The sequence below is a fragment of the Phyllobates terribilis genome, unplaced genomic scaffold (assembly GCF_046119375.1).
Source record: "Phyllobates terribilis strain yellow unplaced genomic scaffold, ASM4611937v1 Scaffold_5__5_contigs__length_657084704, whole genome shotgun sequence".
Lineage (NCBI taxonomy): Eukaryota > Metazoa > Chordata > Amphibia > Anura > Dendrobatidae > Phyllobates > Phyllobates terribilis.
Genome location: NW_027362765.1, coordinates 37,394,172 through 37,417,003, shown reverse-complemented (window position 1 = coordinate 37,417,003; position 22,832 = coordinate 37,394,172). Strand labels below are relative to the sequence as shown.

Below are 22,832 nucleotides of genomic sequence, written 5' to 3'. Positions count from 1 at the left end.
AAGGAGGGAGATAGGAGTGCAGCAAATGCAAGAGAGATGTTGGTGGGTGGGGACTCTATAATTAAGTGGACAGATAGGGTCATCTGCTGCCGAGACCATGAATGCCGAACAGTGTGTTGTCTGCCGGGTGCTCGGGTTCGGCATATTGCGGATTGGGTAGACAGATTGCTGGGTGGGGCTGGGGAAAACCCAGCGGTCATGGTACACATCGGTACCAATGACAAAGTTAGAGGGAGGTGAAATATCCTTAAAAATGATTACAGGGAACTAGGAGAGAAGCTGAAGGCCAGGACCTCTGAGCGTCACTAGAAAGACAGCGGGAACTTAGGGAGATAAATAAGTGGCTTTGGAATTGGTGCAGGAAGGATATGTTTGGGTTAATGGAGAACTAAGCCAACTGAGGACAATTACCTCTCTCAGCTGATAGATGAACCAACCAGGGGAGATAATCTGCTGGATCTGGTTCTGTCAAATAGACCAGATACAGTTTCAGATCTACAGGTCAGGAAGCAGTGACCATAATATGGTAAGTTTCAGTGTAATTTTCAATAAAACATTCAAAAGGTCAAATGCAAAAACCTGGAACTTTAGTAAAGCTGATTTCAACAAATTAAGAGAAGAGCTTAATCGTGTAGCCTGGGACTACAGTTAGGTCCAAATATATTTGGACAGAGACAACATTTTTCTAATTTTGGTTCTAGGCATTACCACAATGAATTTTAAACAAAACAATTCAGATGAAGTTGAAGTTCAGACTTTCAGCTTTCATTTGAGGGTATCCACATTAAAATTGGATGAAGGGTTTAGGAGTTTCAGCTCTTTAACATGTGCCACCCTGTTTTTAAACGGACCAAAAGTAATTGGACAGATTAAATAATTGTAAATAAAATGTTCATTTCTAGTACTTGGTTGAAACCCTTTCTTGGCAATGACTGCCTGAAGTCTTGAACTCATGGACATCACCAGACGCTGTGTTTCCTCCTTTTTGATGCTCAGCCAGGCCTTCACTGTGGTGGTTTTCAGTTGCTGTTTGTTTGTGGGCCTTTCTGTCTGAAGTTTAGTCTTTAACAAGTGAAATGCATGCTCAATTGGGTTGAGATCAGGTGACTGACTTGGCCATTCAAGAATATTTCACTTCTTTGCTTTAATAAACTCCTGGGTTGCTTTGACTTTATGTTTTGGGTCATTGTCCATCTGTAGTATGAAACGACGACCAATCAGTTTGGCTGCATTTGGCTGGATCTGAGCACACTGTATGGCTCTGAATACATCAGAATTCATTCGGCTGCTTCTGTCCTGTGTCACATCATCAATAAACACTAGTGACCCAGGGCCACTGGCAGCCATGCATGCCCAAACCATCACACTGCCTCCTCCGTGTTTTACAGATGATGTGGTATGCTTTGGATCATGAGCTGTACCACGCCTTCGCCATACTTTTCTCTTTCCATCATTCTGGTAGAGGTTGATCTTGGTTTCATCTGTCCAAAGAATGTTCTTCCAGAACTGTGCTGGCTTTTTTAGATGTTTTTTTAGCAAAATCCAGTCTAGCCTTTTTATTCTTGATGCTTATGATGGCTTGCACCGTGCAGTGAACCCTCTGTATTTACTCTCATGCAGTCTTCTCTTTATGGTAGATGTGGATATTGATACGCCTACCTCCTGGAGAGTGTTGTTCACTTGGTTGGCTGTTGTGAAGGGGTTTCTCTTCACATGGAGATTATTCTGCGATCATCCACCACTGTTGTCTTCCGTGGGCGCCCAGGTCTTTTTGCATTGATGAGTTCACCAGTGCTTTCTTTCTTTCTCAGGATGTACCAAACTGTAGATTTTGCCACTCCTAATATTGTAGCAATTTCTCGGATGGGTTTTTTCTGTTTTTGCAGCTTAAGGATGGCTTGTTTCACCAGCATGGAGAGCTCCTTTGACCGCATGTTTACTTCACAGCAAAACCTTCCAAATGCAAGCACCACACTTCAAATCAACTCCAGGCCTTTTATCTGCTTAATTGAGAATGACACAACGAAGGGATTGCCCACACCTGTCCATGAAATAGCCTTGGAGTCAATTGTCCAATTACTTTTGGTCCCTTTAAAAACAGGGTGGCACATGTTAAGGAGCTGAAACTCCTAAACCCTTCATCCAATTTTAATGTGGATACCCTCAAATGAAAGCTGAAAGTCTGAACTTCAACTGCATCTGAATTGTTTTGTTTAAAATTCATTGTGGTAATGTCTAGAACCAAAATTAGAAAAATGTTGTCTCTGTCCAAATATATATGAACCTAACTGTATGTCACGGTAACTGGGGATACTGAACATAACTTGGGCATGTTTAATGAAATACTACTAGAATCCTGCAGGAAACTTATACCCTCTGGTAATAAACTGTCAAGGAATATAAAGAAACCATTATGGATAAATAAGACAGTACAAAGTTTAGTAAGACAAGAAAAAGGACATTCAAAATCTTGAAGGCCAAGAATACAGAAATAGCATTTCAGGAGTATAAAGATCTAAATAATAAATGTAAAAAGGATATCAAGATAGGAAAGTTATCTACAGAGAAACAAATCGCCAACGACCAGGGGCGTACATAGAACTCATGGGGCCCCATAGCAGAAGCTCTAATTGGGCCCCCCCCCCTACAAAAAATAAATATTTGTCTGTGTCACAGAAGAGTAGATCTCATAACTTTCCAGCCTTTACATAGTAATTGACCTCTTTTTGAAGTTGTAGATTCCTCCTTCATTGTCCCCATAAAGTATGATGCCAACAAAAGGGCCCCCAAACAGTATGATACCCCTATGGTGCATTCCTCCACATGCACAGTATAATGACCCTACTGTACCCCACTTCAACTCCCACGGCAAAGTATGGTGACCCTAACACAGTATAATCCCCCAAATGTGAACCCCACAGAGCCCTCCATACACTCTCATGGCCCCCACACAGCCCTCCAAACAGTATAATGGCCCCCACACAGCCCTCCAAACAGTATAATGGACCCCACACAAACCTTCACACTGTATAGTTGCTTTAATACAGTATAATGGCCCCCCCATAGCCCTCAAAATATTATAATGGCCCCACATAGCCTTCCATATAGTATAATGCACCACCAATAATCTTCCATATAGTATAATGCACCCCCATAATCCTCCATATAGTATAATGCTCCCCCCATAAACCTCCATATAGTATAATGCGCCCCCCATAATCCTCCATATAATATAATGAACGTCCCATGGTCCTCCATAGAATATAATGCACTCCCCATAGTCCTCCATACAGTATATTACACACCCCATAGGGTAAAATCCAACCCCCATATAGTATAATGCATGCCACAGTCCTGCAGTATTATGGGCACCACGTACTCACTGATTTTACCACATAAAAATGGGAAAACCTATTGACTTGAGTATAAGCCTAGGGTGGGAAATGCAGCAGCTACTGGTAAATTTCCCCATCCTCGTATGTGTGGCCCCCTCAATCCCACAATCGCTGGTAGGTGTGGCCCCCACAATCCCTGGTATGTGTAGCCTCCTCAATCCCCCAATCCCTGGTATGTGTGGCCCCCACAATCCCTGGTATGTGTGGCCCCCTCAATCCCACAATCCCTGGTATGTGTGGCCTCCTCAATCCCCCAATCCTGGTACGTGTGGCCTCCTCAATCCCCCAATCCTGGTACGTGTGGCCTCCTCAATCCCCCAATCCTGGTATGTGTGGCCTCCTCAATCCCACAATCCCTGGCATGTGTGGCCTTCTCAATCCCCCAATCCTGGTATGTGTGGCCTCCTCAATCCCCCAATCCTGGTATGTGTGGCCTCCTCAATCCCCCAATCCTGGTATGTGTGGCCTCCTCAATCCCCCATTCCTGGTATGTGTGGCCTCCTCAATCCCCCATTCCTGGTATGTGTGGCCTCCTCAACCCCCCATTCATGGTATGTGTGGCCTCCTCAATCCCCCATTCCTGGTATGTGTGGCCTCCTCAATCCCCCATTCCTGGTATGTGTGGCCTCCTCAATCCCCCATTCCTGGTATGTGTGGCCTCCTCAATCCACCATTCCTGTTATGTGTGGCCTCCTCAATCCCCCATTCCTGGTATGTGTGGCCTCCTCAATCCACCATTCCTGTTATGTGTGGCCTCCTCAACCCCCCATTCACGGTATGTGTGGCCTCCTCAATCTCCCATTCCTGGTATGTGTGGCCTCCTCAATCCCCCATTCCTGGTATGTGTGACTTCCTCACCCACCCCCCAATCACTGCACACATAAAACAATAAACACTTATACTCACCTTCCTTCCTCACCTCTGCTCCAGCGCTGAGTCCTGTCTGCTGCAGCTCATGTCGGCATCTGAGCAGTGCGTGCTCTCAGAAGCCGAGATGAGCTGCTGCTGCCGGCACATTCACTCCTCTGCACTGACAGTAGCAGCCGCGGCTCAGCGCTCCTCTGTGTCCGCTACTAAAGAGAATGAATATTCCGTCTTCTCCACGCCCATGGGGGTGGAGAGGAGGGAATATTCATGTCCCTTTAGCAGCGGGCACACGTGATAGCTGCAGCAGCGGCTACAGCATGTGCCCCGCTCCTCCACTGCCGCAACCCGCTTCTCTGCCGTCGCAACCTCTTACCTATCCTCCTCGTTCCCACGCTGCTTGGGGCCCTCCCGCCCCCCTCCGGCCACGGGCCCCATAGCAGTGGCGTGGTCTGCCGCCATTGGCGGTACGCCACTGCCAACGACATTAAAATAAATCCAAATTTTTTTTATAAATACATCAATGCCAAAAAGAAAAAAACAGAAGGTATCTGCCCCTTAAAAGATGATAATAACAAGATAATTATAGAGGACAAAAAATAGGCTGAGATATTAACCAGGCACTTTTCATCCATGTTCACCAATGAACAGTTTGTTCCAGGGATCTTTCAACAGGGCAAAAATCAGAAGTTCACCACCTAATATAACTAGTTTAACACAAAAAGAAGTACGCCTGCGTATGAGCAAATTAAACATTGACAAATCCCCCAGCCCAGATGGCATTCATCCACGGATACTGAGGGAATTGAACTCAGTAATTGACAAACCGCTGTATCTCATATTCTTAGACGCTCTTGTAACAGGGGTAGTGCCACAGGATTGGAGGATAGCTGATGTGCTACCGATATTTAAGAAAGGTAATAAGGTGGATCCACGTAACTACCGTCCGGTAAGTCTGACATCAGTAGTGTGCAAAGTTTTTGAGAGCATCATAAGAGATGACCTGCAGAGTTATATTGCAGAGAATAATATAATAAAAGATAACCAGCACAGATTCATGAAAGATAGCTCGTTTCTAACCAACACATGGGTTTCTATGAGGAGGCAAGTGCAAACCTGGATGTTGGTAATGTGGCTGATGTGATTTATCTGGACTTTACAAAGGCATTTGATACTGTACCACATAGCAGCCTTATACTGAAGCTACAGAAGCAAGGAATTGGGAGAACTATATACAGATGGGTAAGAAATTGGCTAAATGAAAGGAAACAAAGAGTCATCATAAATGGTACATTCTCTAAATGGGATATAGTCAGCAGTGGGGACCGCAGGGATCTGTGCTAGGACCGATTCTTTTTATCCTCTTTATTAATGACCTTGTGGATGAGATTGAGAGTAAAGTGTCAGTCTTTGCTGAAGATACCTGTGAGGACACAGTTTATAATCTTAATCAACCAGGTGGTTTAGATTTGTTAATCCAAGAGAAATACACTATTGTGTTCATGTTGACTTATAAATGTATGTGTATTTCTGTGGCTGCTCAAGAAGGACACCCTATTATGGGTATAAAACTGAATGTTGACTTCTCTGCATTTGAATGATGTTGTTAATATGCTAATGACATAATGTACTAAAAGCCAGCTATATGTTTATTTACAATAGCCCCCTGTGATACCAACTATGTAAATTGATTAGCTCAAACAATGAGACCTGAGTGAGTCCTGCACCTTTATCTCTGACTGAAAGAGACTTTACAAGGAGAATGAGAGACACACTTTCAGGAGAGTACCTTGAAGCATGGCTTTTACCAAAGAGACACAGATTTGGATTCTACATGATTATTCTAGCCTAACGGTATATAGCTTTGACTGGAAAGACGTGGATCTGCTCCTTTGACCATCAGAGAGCCCATGGATACATTTGGGGAGACCAGGTTGGGACGATTAAGTCACCTGGCCCTATGGATGTGTTGTTTACGGATGCTAGGTGGGACCCTCTGATCACCTAGAACCCTTGGAGACATTCGGAGAAGCCAGATTGGGACCAGCCGGTCATCTGGCCCCATGGAAACTCTCGGAGACGCCAGGGTGGGACCCTCAGGTCTCCTGGCCTTGTACCTCGATGGACTGCTAGCTTCCTAAGCAGCTTGCTGCTACCTTCTCTCCGTGGGCGACCGCCAGAAACAGGGGGCCACTGGTTGAGTTAATTGGCTCTGGAAGTCTCAAAGTCACAGCTGTTCTATCCCAGGTGGGCGGAGTGGAAGGGTCAGACTGTATAATGTTTTACTATCTTAGGTATACGCTGGGACTGTTCTATGTGTTTATTGTCCATTTTGTGGGTCAATAAAATATTGCTATGCTGTTTTACCCTCTAACTGTGTTGTCTGAGTAGTATTACGCCCATGGAAGACCCTGTATCTTCACAATACCAAACTGTGTAGGATATTAAAATCTGACCTTGACATTACAATACTGCAAAACGTGCATGTCAGGGAGATAATAAGAAAATATTAACCATTTCTCCCAAACCCCTCTTCACCCCTCCCTTATCCACTATTTGTCACAAGAGAAGAACTGACAATCTAAAGAGTGACCTCTCTGCAAATCATCACCCACAGCAAAAGTAGATTAAACAACTGCTGGCACAAGAGAGGTTCTACCAACCTAATTAAAATGCGAGGGTATTTTCCCCTGGCAGAGGCAGAGGATAATTAGACTCAGGCTTGCGACAATTTACATGTAGCTGAGGAAGTTTCATTCTCAGGACGTCAAAGGGATCCAAACCGAAGTCTCCAGACTTTTGAGCACCGACACAAAATATTGAAAGTTCCATAATTCTGATGATAATGGTACCTATATTTTTACTGACAGGGTCAGCTAGGGAACAATATGGATATTTTCCCATAGCTGTAAGCCCCTCCGGGGAGCTGTAGCGCAAAAGTACCAGAATAATGGATCGCAGCTACGCCATGTGTGGTCTCTAAAGAAAGGTTAAATCATAACGGAAAGAAATGGCGTCACTTGCAAGCCTCTGCGATCAACCAGTGATAAGTTATCACAAAAACCAGATCTCTTACTAAAAATGTAGAGGATGGAGTCCAGCCCACGTGTTGTCATCCCAGGGGGTGTGTGGGCAGGTCTCCCCTTAGGCATAAAAGAATCCACAGAGGATAAATGAGCATTCTTTGCTGGGAGTATATATTTAATATAGCAACGGATCCTGTTTGTGAACGGTCAAATCTGGAGTGTCTCCCCTCCACCTATACTGAGTCATCCCTGCGAACTGTATAGAGTAAGTTTCTTCTTTGATCCTGTTTATTTTCTGTAACTGTATATTCTGTACTGAATTGTCCCCTTGTAAAATCTTTGTATATTGTTTATAACACTGCCTCCCTTTTGGATTAAATATAAAATGTAATAGTCCTGTTTCTTTTACTCTGTAATCATTCCCTCCCCCGAAGCCATATACGCTACCAGAATGCAGGCGTCCGACCAGGCCTATATTATATTTCAAATCTGGACGGTGGTGGCAGTGAATAATAATAATTGGGCTATTGTGAAGCTGACAGTGACCGTACGGGGGCATATACAAATATTCCATGCGTTGGAACCTGGAGGTGTGACACCATACACTCACTGGTCGCTTGCCGATACCTACGTAGTGAGTAATCGGGATCGTATGCTCACGAATCCCTGACGAAATCCTGACAGAGTGACGGCAACAGTGAGATATTGTGTGATCTCCCCGGTGTCGTCACTGTGAAACCGTGACACTGCATATACATTAAATAGGAGTATACTCGGGATTACAGAACAGGAGAGGGACTTGGGTATTCTGGTTATAAGTAAGCTGAGCAGCAGTACTCAATATCAAGCAGCAGTCGCAAATGCAAACAAGATTTTAGGACGTATAAAAAGAGAGATAAAATCCTGCGATCCCAAAGTATTGTTACCCCTATGTAAATCACTTGTGAGGCCACATCTAGAATATTGGATACTGTTTTGGGCTCCACATTTTGAAAAGAATATTCAGATGTTAGATTCACTTCAAAGGTGGAAACTAGATTATTACACGGGATGGAAGGCTTAGAAAAAAGACGCCTCAGAGGAGATCCATTTACATGTATAAATATATGTGCGGTCAGTACAAAGGACTGGCACATGACTTCCAAAGTCCATACTAAGGCCCAGAGGGAACTGATTATGGGTGGAAGAAAGGAGATTCCAGCCTCTAAATAGAAAAGGGTTCTTTACAGTCAGAGCAGTCAGACTGTGGAATGTCCTACCACAAGAGGTAGTAATGGCCGACACTATAACAGCTTTTATACAAGGGCTGGATGATTTCCTCAATACACATAACATTGTGGGTTATATTTAAATTGGTGACAAAATGTTTAATTGGTGGAGGAAGGTTGAACTTGATTGACCTAGGTCTTTATTCAACCTACTGTATGTAACTATGTAAATAGCAGCACACCATCTGGTAAAGGAGCGTGGTTCATCACTCCTGTGATGCTGATGTTAATTACAGAGAGAGTTTGGACACCGGTATTGATGAAAGCGGACTCAATAGATGCACTTACCATTGGTCGTGCCATAGATATATGTGTGAGATAAGAAAAATCATGAACTAAGTCTCTTCCCAATCACAGAGTGCAACTCTTTACTGTCAGACCAGAGAGACTATGGATTCTCTACTGTAACATGATGCTGTAATGTTTCGAGTCCCAACAAAGTACAAGGAGGACATGGATACCTTTCTTGTACAATATAATATTACAGGTTACACTAGTTTCTGTGATGAGACGTTGATCCTGGAACTAGTCTGATTGCCATATGTGCAGTCGGAAGGATCTTTTCCCCTAACATGGGGAAATTAGCATCAGCCTCATGGAGTTTTAACTCCTCTCCCTTGATCAATAGTATGTCATGTTCTAGGATGAACTTGATAGACATGTTTCCTTTTAACCATACACTATGAAATCGAAACCAGAGTTCAGGAATTAGCCGAGTCTGACAGAATGAAGCAAATGAAGCTGGATCGAGGTCCAGAGGCACAAGGCCCCTCTAACCGGAGTCGAGGATAGAGACACAAGGTGTAGGGCACGAGTCCTGAGGCTTAAGGCCGGCGGCACAAAGCACAGAGACATGAGGCGTACGAGGCAGAGAGGCCAAGGCTAGAGGCTCGCAAGCCTGAGGTGTATGAATCTTGAGTAATATGAGGCCCAAGCCCGTAGGTATGAGGTGTACAAGGCCATAAGGCACAAGGCTAGAGACTCGGAGGTCAGAGGCCCAAGTTGCGCTCTGAGCCACTCTCTGGGTCATAAGGCCCGATGTAACAGCCTCGCTCGGAGGCGTGAGGCACTAGGCCAGAGCTGCACTCGGGAGAGGAGATACTAGACAACAGCCACGCTGGGAGGCGTGAGCCACTAAGCCAGAGCCGCGCTCGGAGGCATGAGGCACAAGGCCAGCGCCGTCTTGGAAGCATGAGGCACTAGGCAATGAGTCATGCTTCGAGGTGTGAGGCACAAAGGCAGAGACACTCTTGGAGGTGTGAGGCACTAAGCCAGAGCCACTCTTGGAGACATGAGGCACTAGTCCAGAGCCAAGCTCGGAGGCATGAGCCACAAAGCCAGAGTTGCGCTCAGAGACGTGAGTCCCGAGCCCAAAGCCGCCCTCAGAAAGGTGAGGCACAAGACCAGAATCACACTCGGACTTAAATTTAAGAGAGTAATTAATCTGTAAATTCAGGATAAACCTTCTTCTTGAGTGGTACATCTCAATTGTCAGACTACCTTCATTTATAAGAGCCAATTAATTCACCATGAGGCTCAGCTGGAGAGCAGTCTACATATACGAGATAATGTGCTGCATCATATGCTCTCCTATAGATGGAGTAGTCAGACTAAACCTGATCTGGCAAAACAATAGTGGAAACATTTGAGTGTTATTCAACCACAAAATGCGGATAAACATGGGGCCTCAGCATAAGGTAAAACTCTGAAGTCCAATCATGAGACCCTAAGTAGAAGAACCATGAAAACAACCGAAAAGCAGCGGCCATGACATGAGGCCGCAAACCAAAGTCAAACCATGAGACATAGCCCAGGCATGTGGCCTAACGTTAGCTCAGAGGCCTGAGGCCTAGCTTTCATTCCTGAAAACATCAGCACCTGAGGCCGAAGGCCCAGCTTCGGCATAAAGTCATGCATCTAGTATCAGCTCAGAGACATAGCCCATTGGAATATTTATACAGTGAGCATACCTATGCTGTTTCCACACCATCCTGTAGCTTCACCCCTTCTTTCAATCATATAAATTTCCAATTAGAGACAGGGGAAGCTGGTAATGCCGAGAGTCCACCATGGAGGGAAGCGGCGTCACAACCAGGAATGCTGCATCATTGCAGATGATGCACAGGCTGGCTGATGGATGAGGGACCTCTGCCCAGAGAGGTGTTGGCCTCAAACCACTTGACAGGGAGAAGGGAAGGCCAGAACCCCCGATCCCACCTGAGTCCATATAATGAAATTCCACAAAATAAGATATTATTGTCACCCTAGGAGCAACTCTCATGTGACTATCACTTGTAAGGACAGGAAAAACTCTGCGATCGTGTCACTGTATAGGTCAATGAAGAACTACCCCTGTGTGCTGTCCAAAGGGACGAACTGTAAAAGGATCTTTTATTATACTCACAGACAGTGTGGTCTGGTCCAATAGGCATCTTTAGTCTTGATCTGGCGCTTCTTCTCTCCTTACAATCGCCGTTCTTCTTCCCTGCTTCGTGAGGATGACGCGTCCTATGTCATCCACACAGTGTCCCCATCGCGCTCCTGCGCAATCGCAGTTCTCTCTACCCTGATGTGGGCAGACAAAGTACTGTATTGCGCATGTGTCGGCTTTACTCCTGGGTCATCCAAGCTATTTGGCCTTTCCCGGGCAGAGAAGTGCACCTGCACAGAAGCATGATCGTGACACTTTGTGGATGACATAGGACGCGTCATCCACACGAAGCAGGGAAGGAGGATGGTGATCGTAATAAGAGTGGAGGCACAGGATAAGTGCCAGAGATGCCCATCGGACCATAGCACACCATCTGTGAGTATCATAAAAGATCTTTTTTGGGATCTGCAGAGTGAATTGGGGGCTTTTTTACCACATGCTGTAAGAGGCCATAATGGTGGTGGGCGTACTTTATATGGGGAAAACCTGGTGACAGGTTCCCTATAATTACGGTCCTGTTATGTTTTGCTAACTAAATTTTGTAAGGCATTTAAAAAAATCTCATATGGTGGGCTGTCCGGCCTCCATGTGCCCACTGTGGGATAATACTAATCTCCCTCATTTCTTACAGTGCCGGACAGATAAAAAAGGGAATAATTATTATCACAGATATTAAAAGAGGGACTTGTTATACAAGTAGGATTAGAAGATTCAGATTTCTTTCCTTATCTGCAGATAAGACGTTCTATTCAGTCTCCGGCTTTTCGTTTTGGGGGAACATTTCCTTTCACGGATTATTTATTGTCAAGTGAAATCTGTAAAGTCAGAATTAGTTCCCTATAAAAACATTTGATTAATCGACTTTCAGAAGAGAATAAATTCTGGGATCAGATCTTGGATTTATCTTAAACAATGGGAAATAATTGTAAATTCTGCTAATGTTCTTCTCTACGTCACATGAGAGAATGTTCCAGTCTATGGTTATTCACAGGTTGCACCGTCCCCGGCTTTTATACAGAAGATCGGATATATTAAATATTCTTAATATCTCATGTGTAACTCAGAAGCGGCAGATTTATCTCATATGTATTGGGACTGACGGGAAATTAGGGAATTATGGAAACCAGTTATCACATTTGTTGCTGAGAAGCTGAATATTAGTTCGCAATTTCATTTTTTTAAAATATTTTTATAGGAGTCTAGATGGATGGATCTACAGTAATTACTTCCCAGTTATTATCTGCAAGGGGAATGATTTTTAAGGACTGGATAACTTCTAAAAATACATTTTTCTAACAACAGCTTGCGCCAAGTTACACGTCCCAATAAATTAATTGCTGAGAAAAGTAGAAGCAAAGAAGTTAGGAAATATGGGCAAGAATTATTGATTGAAGGTTTTTCTTTTTTCTCACGTCTGATTGGGGGGTGTCGGGGAAGCGTTTAAATAGAAAAAGGAAGAAGAAAAAATGATAATTGTATGATATTTCTTCTGTTTATGTGTCTGTTTGTATTTGAGCATATAAATAAAAAGGACTTGGACTGGTGTCTCGTCATAAAAGCAAGGTCCACCATACAGATTATATTTTTCTTCACATGATTTTCTATGCTGTCAGCACTTTCTACATACGCGGTCGTTTGGCTTTGCAGTTTAGAGATCTGGGAAGGTAAGGGTCAGCATCTTCTAATTCCAGGTAGTAGGGAGAATTCTCCGGGCTGTAAGCTCAGGCCGGAACAGGTCTCACTTCAACAGAAGGACTTCCAATGCCCAAAGTCATGGGGACAGTTTGGGTTTAGCAGGAGAATGATGACTGCTTGATTGTAATATGGCCAGACTACACCACCGATAAAGGCCACATCCAGTGAATGAGAAGAATCTGTGACTTATCTACATTTAGTGGTTACTACTCACCTGGGTAGTCATATGTAGGAATCTCCTCTTTACACCGCTCATCACTTGTCACATATGTCTCTGTAGTATTAATATAGCTCAGCTCTTTATCCTGAAACAAATATTGTAAAAGTCACAGATAGATGTAGAAGTCACAACTATGATCAGCTCTAATCCTGCCATCTCCACCGTTCTCATTACACAAATATAAAACATATAATACTGGTGTATAAAACAAGACGGAACACAAGACCTTCACCGCCATCTACACATCATAGGAGACACCTTCTCTCCATCTACCTGATGATCCTGAAGACCATTGGGATTTTCTTCTGTACAGTCCTGTGGAAGAAGAGGACGGGGACATCTCTCTGGTGTTGTCCACTTACTGGATAGAACTGGAGGAAACACATACAGTGAAATAATTTATTCTTTGCATATAGATAATTATAGGCCGTGTGTATTTAGTACTGTCTATTACCTGGTGATGTGAGGGGCTGGGGAACCTCCATCATGATGTCCTTGTAGAGATCTTTGTGTCCTTCTAAATACTCCCACTCCTCCGTGGAAAAATAGACGGTGACATCCTGACATCTCATAGGAACCTGACACATACAATGATACCGTCACCCCCCTAATCCCTTCATAGTGTTACTGTATAATGTCCCAGCATTCCCAGCAGTGTCACCTCTCCAGTCAGCAGCTCAATCATCTTGTAGGTGAGTTCTAGGATCTTCTGCTCATTAATGTTCTCATGTATGAGGCGGTGAGGTGGAGGTCCCGTGATTGGGCTCAGGGGTCTTCCCCATCCATCAGACACAGGGGCCTGACAGCGCTCACTAGAGGTCTTCTTCACTACTGTGTAATCCTGGTTATGGAGAGACACATTAATAAATCTCACTACAGACATTTCCAGAGTCCTCACCTCTCCAGTTCTGTCCATCTGTTATTCCCATAGATAAGAATGATGTAATGTGACGTCATCAGGATCTCTCACCTCTCCAGTAAGCCGGAAGAGGATCTCTAGGGTGAGGTGTAATATCCTCTCCACCATCTTGTCCCTGTCCCTATCCATCCTTGATGGGTCAATCAGGAAAATTCTCTTTTATAGAAGATCTCCACTGACAGCATCCGATATTGTAGGGACCTGAATAAGGAGAAGATGGAGACGGTGTAACATCATAAAGAATCCAATGTAATAATACAATTACTGGAGCTAATAGGGGGAAACATATGAGGAGATAGAACATATAGAAATTGTATTGTTAGGACGTATACACTGGAACATTAGTAAAATTGGTGACAGTCCGCTTGTCCTATTCATTGGATATTTTGGTCACGGGTTGAGCTGCTGACTGGCTGTAGAGATATTATGTGACCAGGGCTCACAGAGGCTGCTGTATTCTCTTGTTTGTATATTATACAGTTATGGCACCTTGCACCTGTTCACACTTGCTTTATTCTGTGCGGAGTTGCTGGTCAGTTTTTTGCAGTTTACTACTGGAGGTTGTGACTGCCTCCATTTCTGACTGAGCACTCCTCCATCAGCCTAAAGCTGTTTTTAATTAATGCTGGATCCTACCTGCCCTTTAAAATTGTAGGCTTATAGCCCGAAAGAGGCATGTTTGAAAAATGTTAGGTTTAGGATCCCATTAAAGAAAGGTCACCTTGCCATGGTTAATGAGCTCACATGAATTTGCCAGTTTAAGGAAAAATGCTTTCATTTTTAAAAACATTCTATATAGTAGTAACAGTTAAAATTGCATATGTTCAATGTTTGCAGACATCTCAGCGCTTACAGAGGTGGCTGTAATCTCTTGTTCGTATTGTGGCACCCCAGGGGTCTGGTTTCCACAGTAACAGCAATGTTATGTCTGAGAGCAGGTGGGAGGTCTCTTGGTCAGGAATCCTATGCATGCCACACCTCCTGCCCAGTCCTGGGAGGGGAAGGACTTCCCCTATATAAACCTAGGGCTGAGGCAGGGTTAGTGAGTAGAGAAGAAGTAGAGACAGAGAAGAGAAGCAGATATAGGAAAAGAACATCAGGAGCTCTGTGGGAGCAGTGCTATAAGGAGTCAGGGGCTGGCAGCTGCAGAGCTCGCCCTGACTGAGAAGCTATCACAGGACCGGGAGTCCGAGGCTGTGGGGACTAATCTTTACCCAGCAGCAGAAACCGCCCGGCAGGGGATTTCAGGTCCTCTGGCCAAGGAACCCGAAGGCACGGTCACACGCGTGGGACCAGCACCGCCGTCGTGGAGCGGACGCCACTAGAAGGCCCCGAGTCACCGGCCATACGGGTGAGCACCACACGGTACACTCAGGGACGTGGGCTACTTATACCCGCCTCTAGCAAGGTAGCCAGAAGAGTACAGTCAGTTTGGGAGGCCTACAACTCCGCCTGGCCAGGGGAGATCCCATCTGCTCAAGGACTGACCAGGCCCCGATCGCTAGCCAGTACTCCGGGAGGGTCTATCTTTATCACCAGTAAAGACCCTGAATTACACCGCATCGTCTCTGAGTGATTCCTGCTACCCCATCATCCACGTCGGCTGCCCTGAGGCCATACCCCTCCCGTTGGGGGTGATACTATCACGCTGCACAATCCTACCACCGGCCTCAGCGGTCTGCCCTGCAGCGGCAGCTCCTTCGCTGCATTCAACGGGTGGCGTAGTCGTCCAACATCTACCGCTAATACAGCGCCACTTAGTCTGACTCCCTGGGCACGGACCGGGTCACCGCCACGAGACTACAACCCTCAACAGATCCGGCTTCGGGTAAGCTCCCGCGTGCGCAACGCTGCGCGACACAGGCCCAGGGGTGCGTCAGTATATCATGCAGTCATGGCAGCACCTGTTCACACGTGTTTTATTCTGCTGGGAGGTGCTGGTCAATTTTTGGGTTTGTGATCAGGAAATACAGAGTCCCAATCAGTGGTGGCACAGGGATTGTGGGGGATTATTAATGTGAGTAGTAATATTTTTACTTTTTCCAGTATTCGGTTTGTTTTTCTTTACTTCCTATATATTTTAGACCACACACAACAAGCAGCTTCTTCCTCGGAGTCTGCAGCTGAATGCGTTTCTGGTTTACTGGTTTGAAAGAAGAGTCTAATTCTTGTCTCGTTTACATCATCACTAGTGATGAGGGAGCAAGCTTGATACTGCTCGATACTGTATCAAGCATCAGGGTGCTCGGGTACGCTCTTTACTCAATCGAGTGTCGCGGGTGACCGAGCGCCATACTCGAGTCCCCACCCTGCATGTTTTGCAGCTGTTCAACAGCCAATAAACATGTGGGGATTGCCTGCCATACACAGTAATGCTGTGGCCATGTTGGCATTACTTTAATTAGCTGGCCGCATCGTGTCATCGGGTGTTATATAAGACCCGGTGATGCGGAATCAGTTCAGGGAGAGTTGTTATAGGAGGGAAAGCTTATTTTAGAGCAGGCATTTAGGCAGTATTTAATATTGGTATTGCAGTACTTGTATACCGCTGCTGCACCATTAAAGCAATAGTCCTTTTCAGGGCTATATACTGTACTATCCATTCTCTAGTAAAACCACTCTTACCTGCATTCAGTGTAGGGATAGCTGGTGGAGGAGAGATCGTTTTGGATTAAAGGCATATAGGCAGGGTTTATTGCATTACAGTCCTTCTACAGGTATACTGCTGCTGCAACCTAAAAACAAAAATCCTTTACAGGGCTACATATTTTCTTTTCCCTATTAATACCGTAAAGTTTGCAGCCATGTATGATATACCTAATTTAAAATGCGCACGATGTAAGAGACAGGAACATGGACATGCCAATGTAGTGCCAATATTCAAAAAGGGAGCAAAAAGTAACACCGGAAACTATCGGCCGGTGAGTCTGACGTCCGTTGTGGGCAAAATTTTTGAAGGCTTTATTAATGAGGCAATCATGGAGCATCTTGATGCTAATAATCTATTAACCCCGAACCAACATGGATTCATGAGGAATCGCTCCTGCCAAACAAACCTGATTGACTTCTACGAGGAGGTTAGCTCTCGAGTAGATCAGGGGGAACCAGTGGATGTCGTGTATCTCGACTTCTCAAAAGCGTTCGATAGCGTGCCACATAATAGGTTGGTATACAAAATGAGAATGATGGGGCTGGGGGAAAATGTCTGCAAGTGGGTAGCTAACTGGCTAAAGGATAGAAGGCAGAGGGTGGTTATAAATGGAATATACTCAGATTGGGTAAGCGTCACTAGTGGGGTACCACAGGGGTCTGTACTAGGCCCAATGTTATTTAATATCTTTATTAACGACATAGTCAACGGGATAAATAGTAAAATATCAATATTTGCAGATGACACAAAGTTATGTAAAACAATTAATACAAAAGAGGATAGTGAAGACCTACAGAGGGATTTGGATAAGCTGGGTAGGTGGAGCATTAAATGGCAAATGAGGTTTAACGAGGAGAAATGTAAGGTCATACATATGGGAAGGAAAAATGGAAGTCACCAGTACTCACTGAATGGGAAATCATTGAGGAATTCAGAGATGGAGAAGGACTTGGGCATCTTGATTGATAGCAAACTAAATTGGAGTGCCCAAAGTCAGGCCGCTGCTGTAAGGGTAAACAGGGTAATGGGATGTATCAGAAGAGGTATAGCTGCAAAGGATGAGAACATTGTTCTTCCACTGTACAAAGCACTGGTCAGACCACACTTGGAATACTGTGCTCAGTTATGGGCCCCAATATATAGAAAGGATATAAATGAGCTTGAAAAGGTACAAAGGAGGGCAACAAAATTAATAAGGGGAATGGAGGGACTGCAATACCCAGAGAGGTTGGCAAAACTAGGACTATTCAGCCTGGAAAAGAGAAGGTTGAGGGGGGACATAATAAATGTGTACAAATATGTTAGGGGACAGTATAGAGACCTTGCCCGGGATTTGTTCAAAAGGAGGGATATTACGGTAACAAGAGGGCATTCACTAAGACTGGAAGAGAAAAGGTTTCAGCACCAGCATAGGAAGGGGTTCTTTACGGTAAGAGCAGTGAGAATATGGAATTCACTGAGTGAGGAGACGGTAATGTCGGATTCACTTAACCAGTTCAAGCGGGGACTGGATGCTTTTCTAGATACCAGGCAGATTTCTGCATATACTTAAAAATAGAATAAAATAGTAGGTTGATACAGGGATTTATTCTGACTGTTGGTTTCAGAGTCGGGAGGGAATTTTTCCTCAGGTGAAGATTGGCTAAATCATTTGGGGTTTTTGCCCTCCTCTGGATCAACTTTAGCAATTACAGAACTAACAGGTCGAACTTGATGGACGCAAGTCTTTATTCGGCTTTACTAACTATGACCTATGACATGCTGCTGATGGTACACGCAGACGCCGAGGGCCAGGTGAAACTGTGCCTGCTGTGGAAACACAAGAAACACACTCATCCACAAGACCTACAGGTGTATCTCACTAAATTAGAATATAATCAAAAAGTTAATTTATTTCAATTCCACAGTCTGGAGGAAGAGTGGAGAGGCCACAATCCAAGCTGCTTGAGGTCTAGTGTGAAGTTTCCACAATCAGTGATGGTTTGGGGAGCCATGTCATCTGCTGGTGTAGGTCCACTGTGTTTTATCAAGACCAAAGTCAGCGCAGCCGTCTACCAGGAAATTTTAGAGCACTTCATGCTTCCCTCTGCCGACAAGCTTTTTGGAGATGGAAATTTCATTCTCCAGCAGGACTTGGCACCTGTCCACACTGCCAAAAGTACCAAAAAAAAACAACACTATCACTTTGCTTGATTGGCCAGCAAACTCACCTGACCTTAACCCCATAGAGAATCTATGGGGTATTGTCAAGAGGAAGATGAGAGACACCAGACCCAACAATGCAGACGAGCTGAAGGCTGCTATCAAAGCAACCTGGGCTTCCATAACACCTCAGCAGTGCCACAGGCTGATCACCTCCATGCCACGCCGCATTGATGCAGTAATTGATGCAAAAGGAGCCCCGACAAAGTATTGAGTGCATTTACTGATCATACATTTCAGTAGGCCAACATTTCGAATTTTAAAATAATTTTTCAAGCTGGTGGTATGAAGTATTCTAATTTACTGAGATAATGATTTTTGTGTTTTCATTGGCTGTAAGCCATAATTATCAACATTAACAGAAATAGATCACTCTGTTTGTAATGACTCTATATAATATGCGTTTCACTTTTTGTATTGAAGAACTGACAAATTTCAATAAATTAACTTTTTGATGAAATTCTAATATTGTGAGATGCACCTGTAGCTTTCTGTCCCTTTTTGTAGGGGGGAGCAAGACACCACTCTTGAAGCCAGAACAGTGCAAACAAGTGGTCGGTTGGCTGGCAGATTATGCTTCCAATATGTTTCCCAGCACTAACCTATCTTCCACATGATCCAGTCTCACTAGTCTGGGCCACATAATCCTCACCCTAATCCTACTTCCTCCCACCATGGCAAGTCCCAGGAGACAAGTGATTCCACACACGGACATTGCGAGGAGCTCTTTACATTTCCATCTATTGATTCTGGCTTCTCGCGTTGCACGTTTCAAGAGGGACATAAGGACATTGTGTGCAATGACGACAAAATATTTGAGCAGCCACGGTTAGAAGACGATGACGATGGGGAAAGGCATTTAGGGTCTCAAGAGGAAGATGATGAGACACAGTTGCCAACAAGTGATGTTAAATCAACAAATCTGAAGGACTAGAGTGCAGAAGTGGAAGACGATGTGGTGGACGAGTGCAGAGGGGAAGGGATCAACAGCACCGCAACAGGCTGGAAGAGGCAGTGGGGAGGCCAGAGGGAGAAAGCAGGCAACTGTTCCCCAGAGCACCCACACTCGGCAAGTTCCAGGGCAAAGAGTTGGATGTTTCCCAGTCTGACCCTTTTTTTAATCCCTTTACAACCGTAGACGTATAGGTAAGTCCAAGCTCGTCTCCCTCCCTTTGATGCTTGCTCCGACGCTGAGCCCGCATCTTTCCAGGCACATGACAGCTGATTTAATTTATAAACATATTGGGGCGGGATGGCGGTACTGTAGGAATATTATGCTATCTCTGGGGGGATTGTAGTACCATCAGAACATTATACTGTGTGTAGAGATGGCGATACTGTGGGAACATTATACTGTGTACTGTGTGTGGGTTGATGGCAATACTATAGGAACATTATACTGTGCGTGGGATGATGGCAGTACTGTGGGAATATTATATTGTATGGGGGGGTGGCGGTACTGTGGGAACATTATATTGTGTGTGGGGGGTGGCGGTACTGTGGGAACATTATACTGTGTGGGGGGGGATGGCGGTATTGTGGGAACATTATATTATGTGTGGGTTCCAATAAAAGTGCACTGTATAGTGTGAGCAAAATGTGTTTCCAATGTATATCAAGGTCTTCGGAATTTTATAGCGTTATATAAACAATGCATAATAAATAGGGATGAACGAACGTCCTCGGTGATACTTGGTTATCACGGATCTCGGATGTGCTCGTTACTCGGCGAGCAATGGGCGGTGCTCAATTTCAAACTCGAATCTCCGCCCCGCATCTTTGGCGCCTGTTACACAGTCAATGAGCAGGCGGGAATTGTCTATGTGTCACTGAAATGCCGTTGCTATCCTGGTAGGGGAATTACTGTGGTTGGCTTTCCATCTGACATCATCAGAGATTATAAAAGAGCAGGTGGCGCCAGGCTCTGTACATTTACGCCATTGCACAGCTCTGTGACACTTCGTATTGGAGGGAGAGAGCGCTTGTACAGGAGTGTGTGCACAGCTCACATGGAGAGATCAGCTGCCGGAAGTCACTGCCCCCCACGCCGGGACTCTGTGCGCGGGGAGCAGTGACTTCACTCTCCTTCATAGCCAGCACACAACGGAGCCGCGCTGCGGCTCCTGCTGCTGCCGGCTATCTCATGTGCCCGCTCATTAAAGGGTATGAATATTCACCCCCTCCCCACGCCCATGGGCGTGGAGAGAGGTTGAATATTCATACCCTTTAACAGCGGGCACAGGCGATTCAGGCAGCAGCAGGAGCCGCAGCGCGGCTACACTGTGTGCCGCTATTAAGGAGCATGAATATTCGCTGCTCCCCATGCCTAATGGGTGTGGGGAGCAGTGAATATTCATTTTCTTTAGCAGCGGGGACAGTGTAGGCTGCAGCGAGCGGCTGCTGCCTCCTGTGCCCCGCTCCTCCATCGCTACCGCTCCCCACACCCCCAATATATATTATATATATATATATATATATATATATATATATATATATATATATATATATATATATATATATATATATATATATATATATATATATATATATATATATATTATATATATACCCCCCCAACATTCGGACTATAAGACGCACCCCCCATTTTCCTCCAAAATTTTGGAGGAAAAAAGTGCGTCTTATAGTCCGAAAAATACGGTAAGTACATAAAGTGCACTTTCAAAATATTAATGTTCAAAATTTCTTTATGGATTCAATCACTCATCCATCTGTTTTAACAAGTTTTTTTGCATTATGGTGGTATGTAAAACTTACAAAAAGGTTTGAGGCTATGTGCCCACGATGCAGAAATGCTCAGGATTTTTTCCTGAGAGTTTCTGCATCTCCCTGGCAGAAAAAAACGCACGCGGATTGTACATGCGTTTTCCTGCCAGGGACAAGCGGATGTGAAGCGTTCTTCACTTGCATTTCCGCATGCGGGTTGACAAGCGCTTTCCAAGCGATTTTAGCATCACTTGGAAAGTGCTTGACAACTTGGTCACACTATATAAATCCATGCAAACGGCATGGATTTATATAGTGTGACCCGAGAGAATGTCCAAAAATAAAAAAATAAATATATACTTACCCTCCAATGGCCCGTGCTGGCTTGCTTCCCTCGGTCTCGGCTGCCGGCAGCGGTAGAGTGAAGGACCTGCCGACGTCAGCGTCGCGTGACCCGTCACATGACTCTGACATCAGTGCAGGTCCTTCATTCCATCGCGAAGTCCCAGGAAGCAAGGAGGAGCGCAGCGCGGGCCGCCAGAAAGTAAGTATACATTTATTTTTTATTTTATTCTTTTTTTACAGCTTTTTTAATGGTACCTGGGTGTGGTTGAGACTCTCCTCTCCTCTACACCCGGGTACCATCCGCACATTAGAACGCGCCAATTCCGCAAGTACAGATGCAGTCTTGCGGAATTGGCGCGTTCTAATGCAAGTCAATGGCGGCGAAAACGCAGCACTTCCGCAAAATAATTGGTAGTGCTGCGTTTTTTTCCGCAATGATAATCCGCAACGGAAATTTCCGCAGCATGTGCACAGCACATGCGGATTATCATTGGGGGACATGGCAGGCCTTCTACCATGCGTTTTTTAAGCGTTTCTGCAGCGTTTTTGCCGCTGCGGAAACGCTTATAAAACGCATCGTGGGCACACAGCCTGAGAAACATTTCTGGATTACATTACTCATCCATACGGTATTACGTGCTTTCTGTATCATTTTGGTTGTATCTAAAACACTACCCAAAAGCGTTTAAAAATGTTGCTTCTTTACATTTCTCAACCAAACACTACTCGGTGTTCAAGGGTACATTTTTTTAAATAGGACACTCAAAAAAACTGTTTGCAAATTTTTCTGCATTACATTTCTCAACCATACAGTTTAACGTGTTCTTGGGTACATTTCGTTGGTATATAACCCTCAAAAAACTTGTTCAAAATTTTATCGTTATTATATTGCTAATGGATAGACTATTCAGTGGTCTGGAGTACATTTCGTTGGTGTATAACCCTGAAAAAAAACTTGTTCAAAAATATAATCGGCGTTATATTGCTTACCCATAGACTATTCCGTGGCATGGAGTACATATCGGTGGTATATTCACCTCAAAAAAGGTTTCCAAAATGTTATCGTTATTATATTGTTCATCCATAGACTAAC

At 44.6% G+C, this 22,832-nt stretch overlaps 1 protein-coding gene across 4 annotated transcripts in view; it reads right to left on the bottom strand.

Moving 5' to 3' along the window:
* Positions 1 to 22,832, bottom strand: part of LOC141270628 (uncharacterized) — a 35,744-nt gene that overhangs the window by 5,163 nt on the left and 7,749 nt on the right. For all 4 annotated transcript variants that reach the window (XM_073680702.1, XM_073680700.1, XM_073680701.1 and 1 more), the window contains 5 exons: positions 13,870 to 14,019; positions 13,561 to 13,740; positions 13,354 to 13,477; positions 13,173 to 13,270; positions 12,894 to 12,984 (listed from right to left, as the gene is read on the bottom strand). In XM_073680702.1, the coding sequence (XP_073536803.1) occupies positions 12,894 to 12,984; positions 13,173 to 13,270; positions 13,354 to 13,477; positions 13,561 to 13,740; positions 13,870 to 13,947 (571 nt within the window). In that variant the 5' untranslated portion in view covers positions 13,948 to 14,019. The remainder of the gene's footprint in view (positions 1 to 12,893; positions 12,985 to 13,172; positions 13,271 to 13,353; positions 13,478 to 13,560; positions 13,741 to 13,869; positions 14,020 to 22,832) is intronic.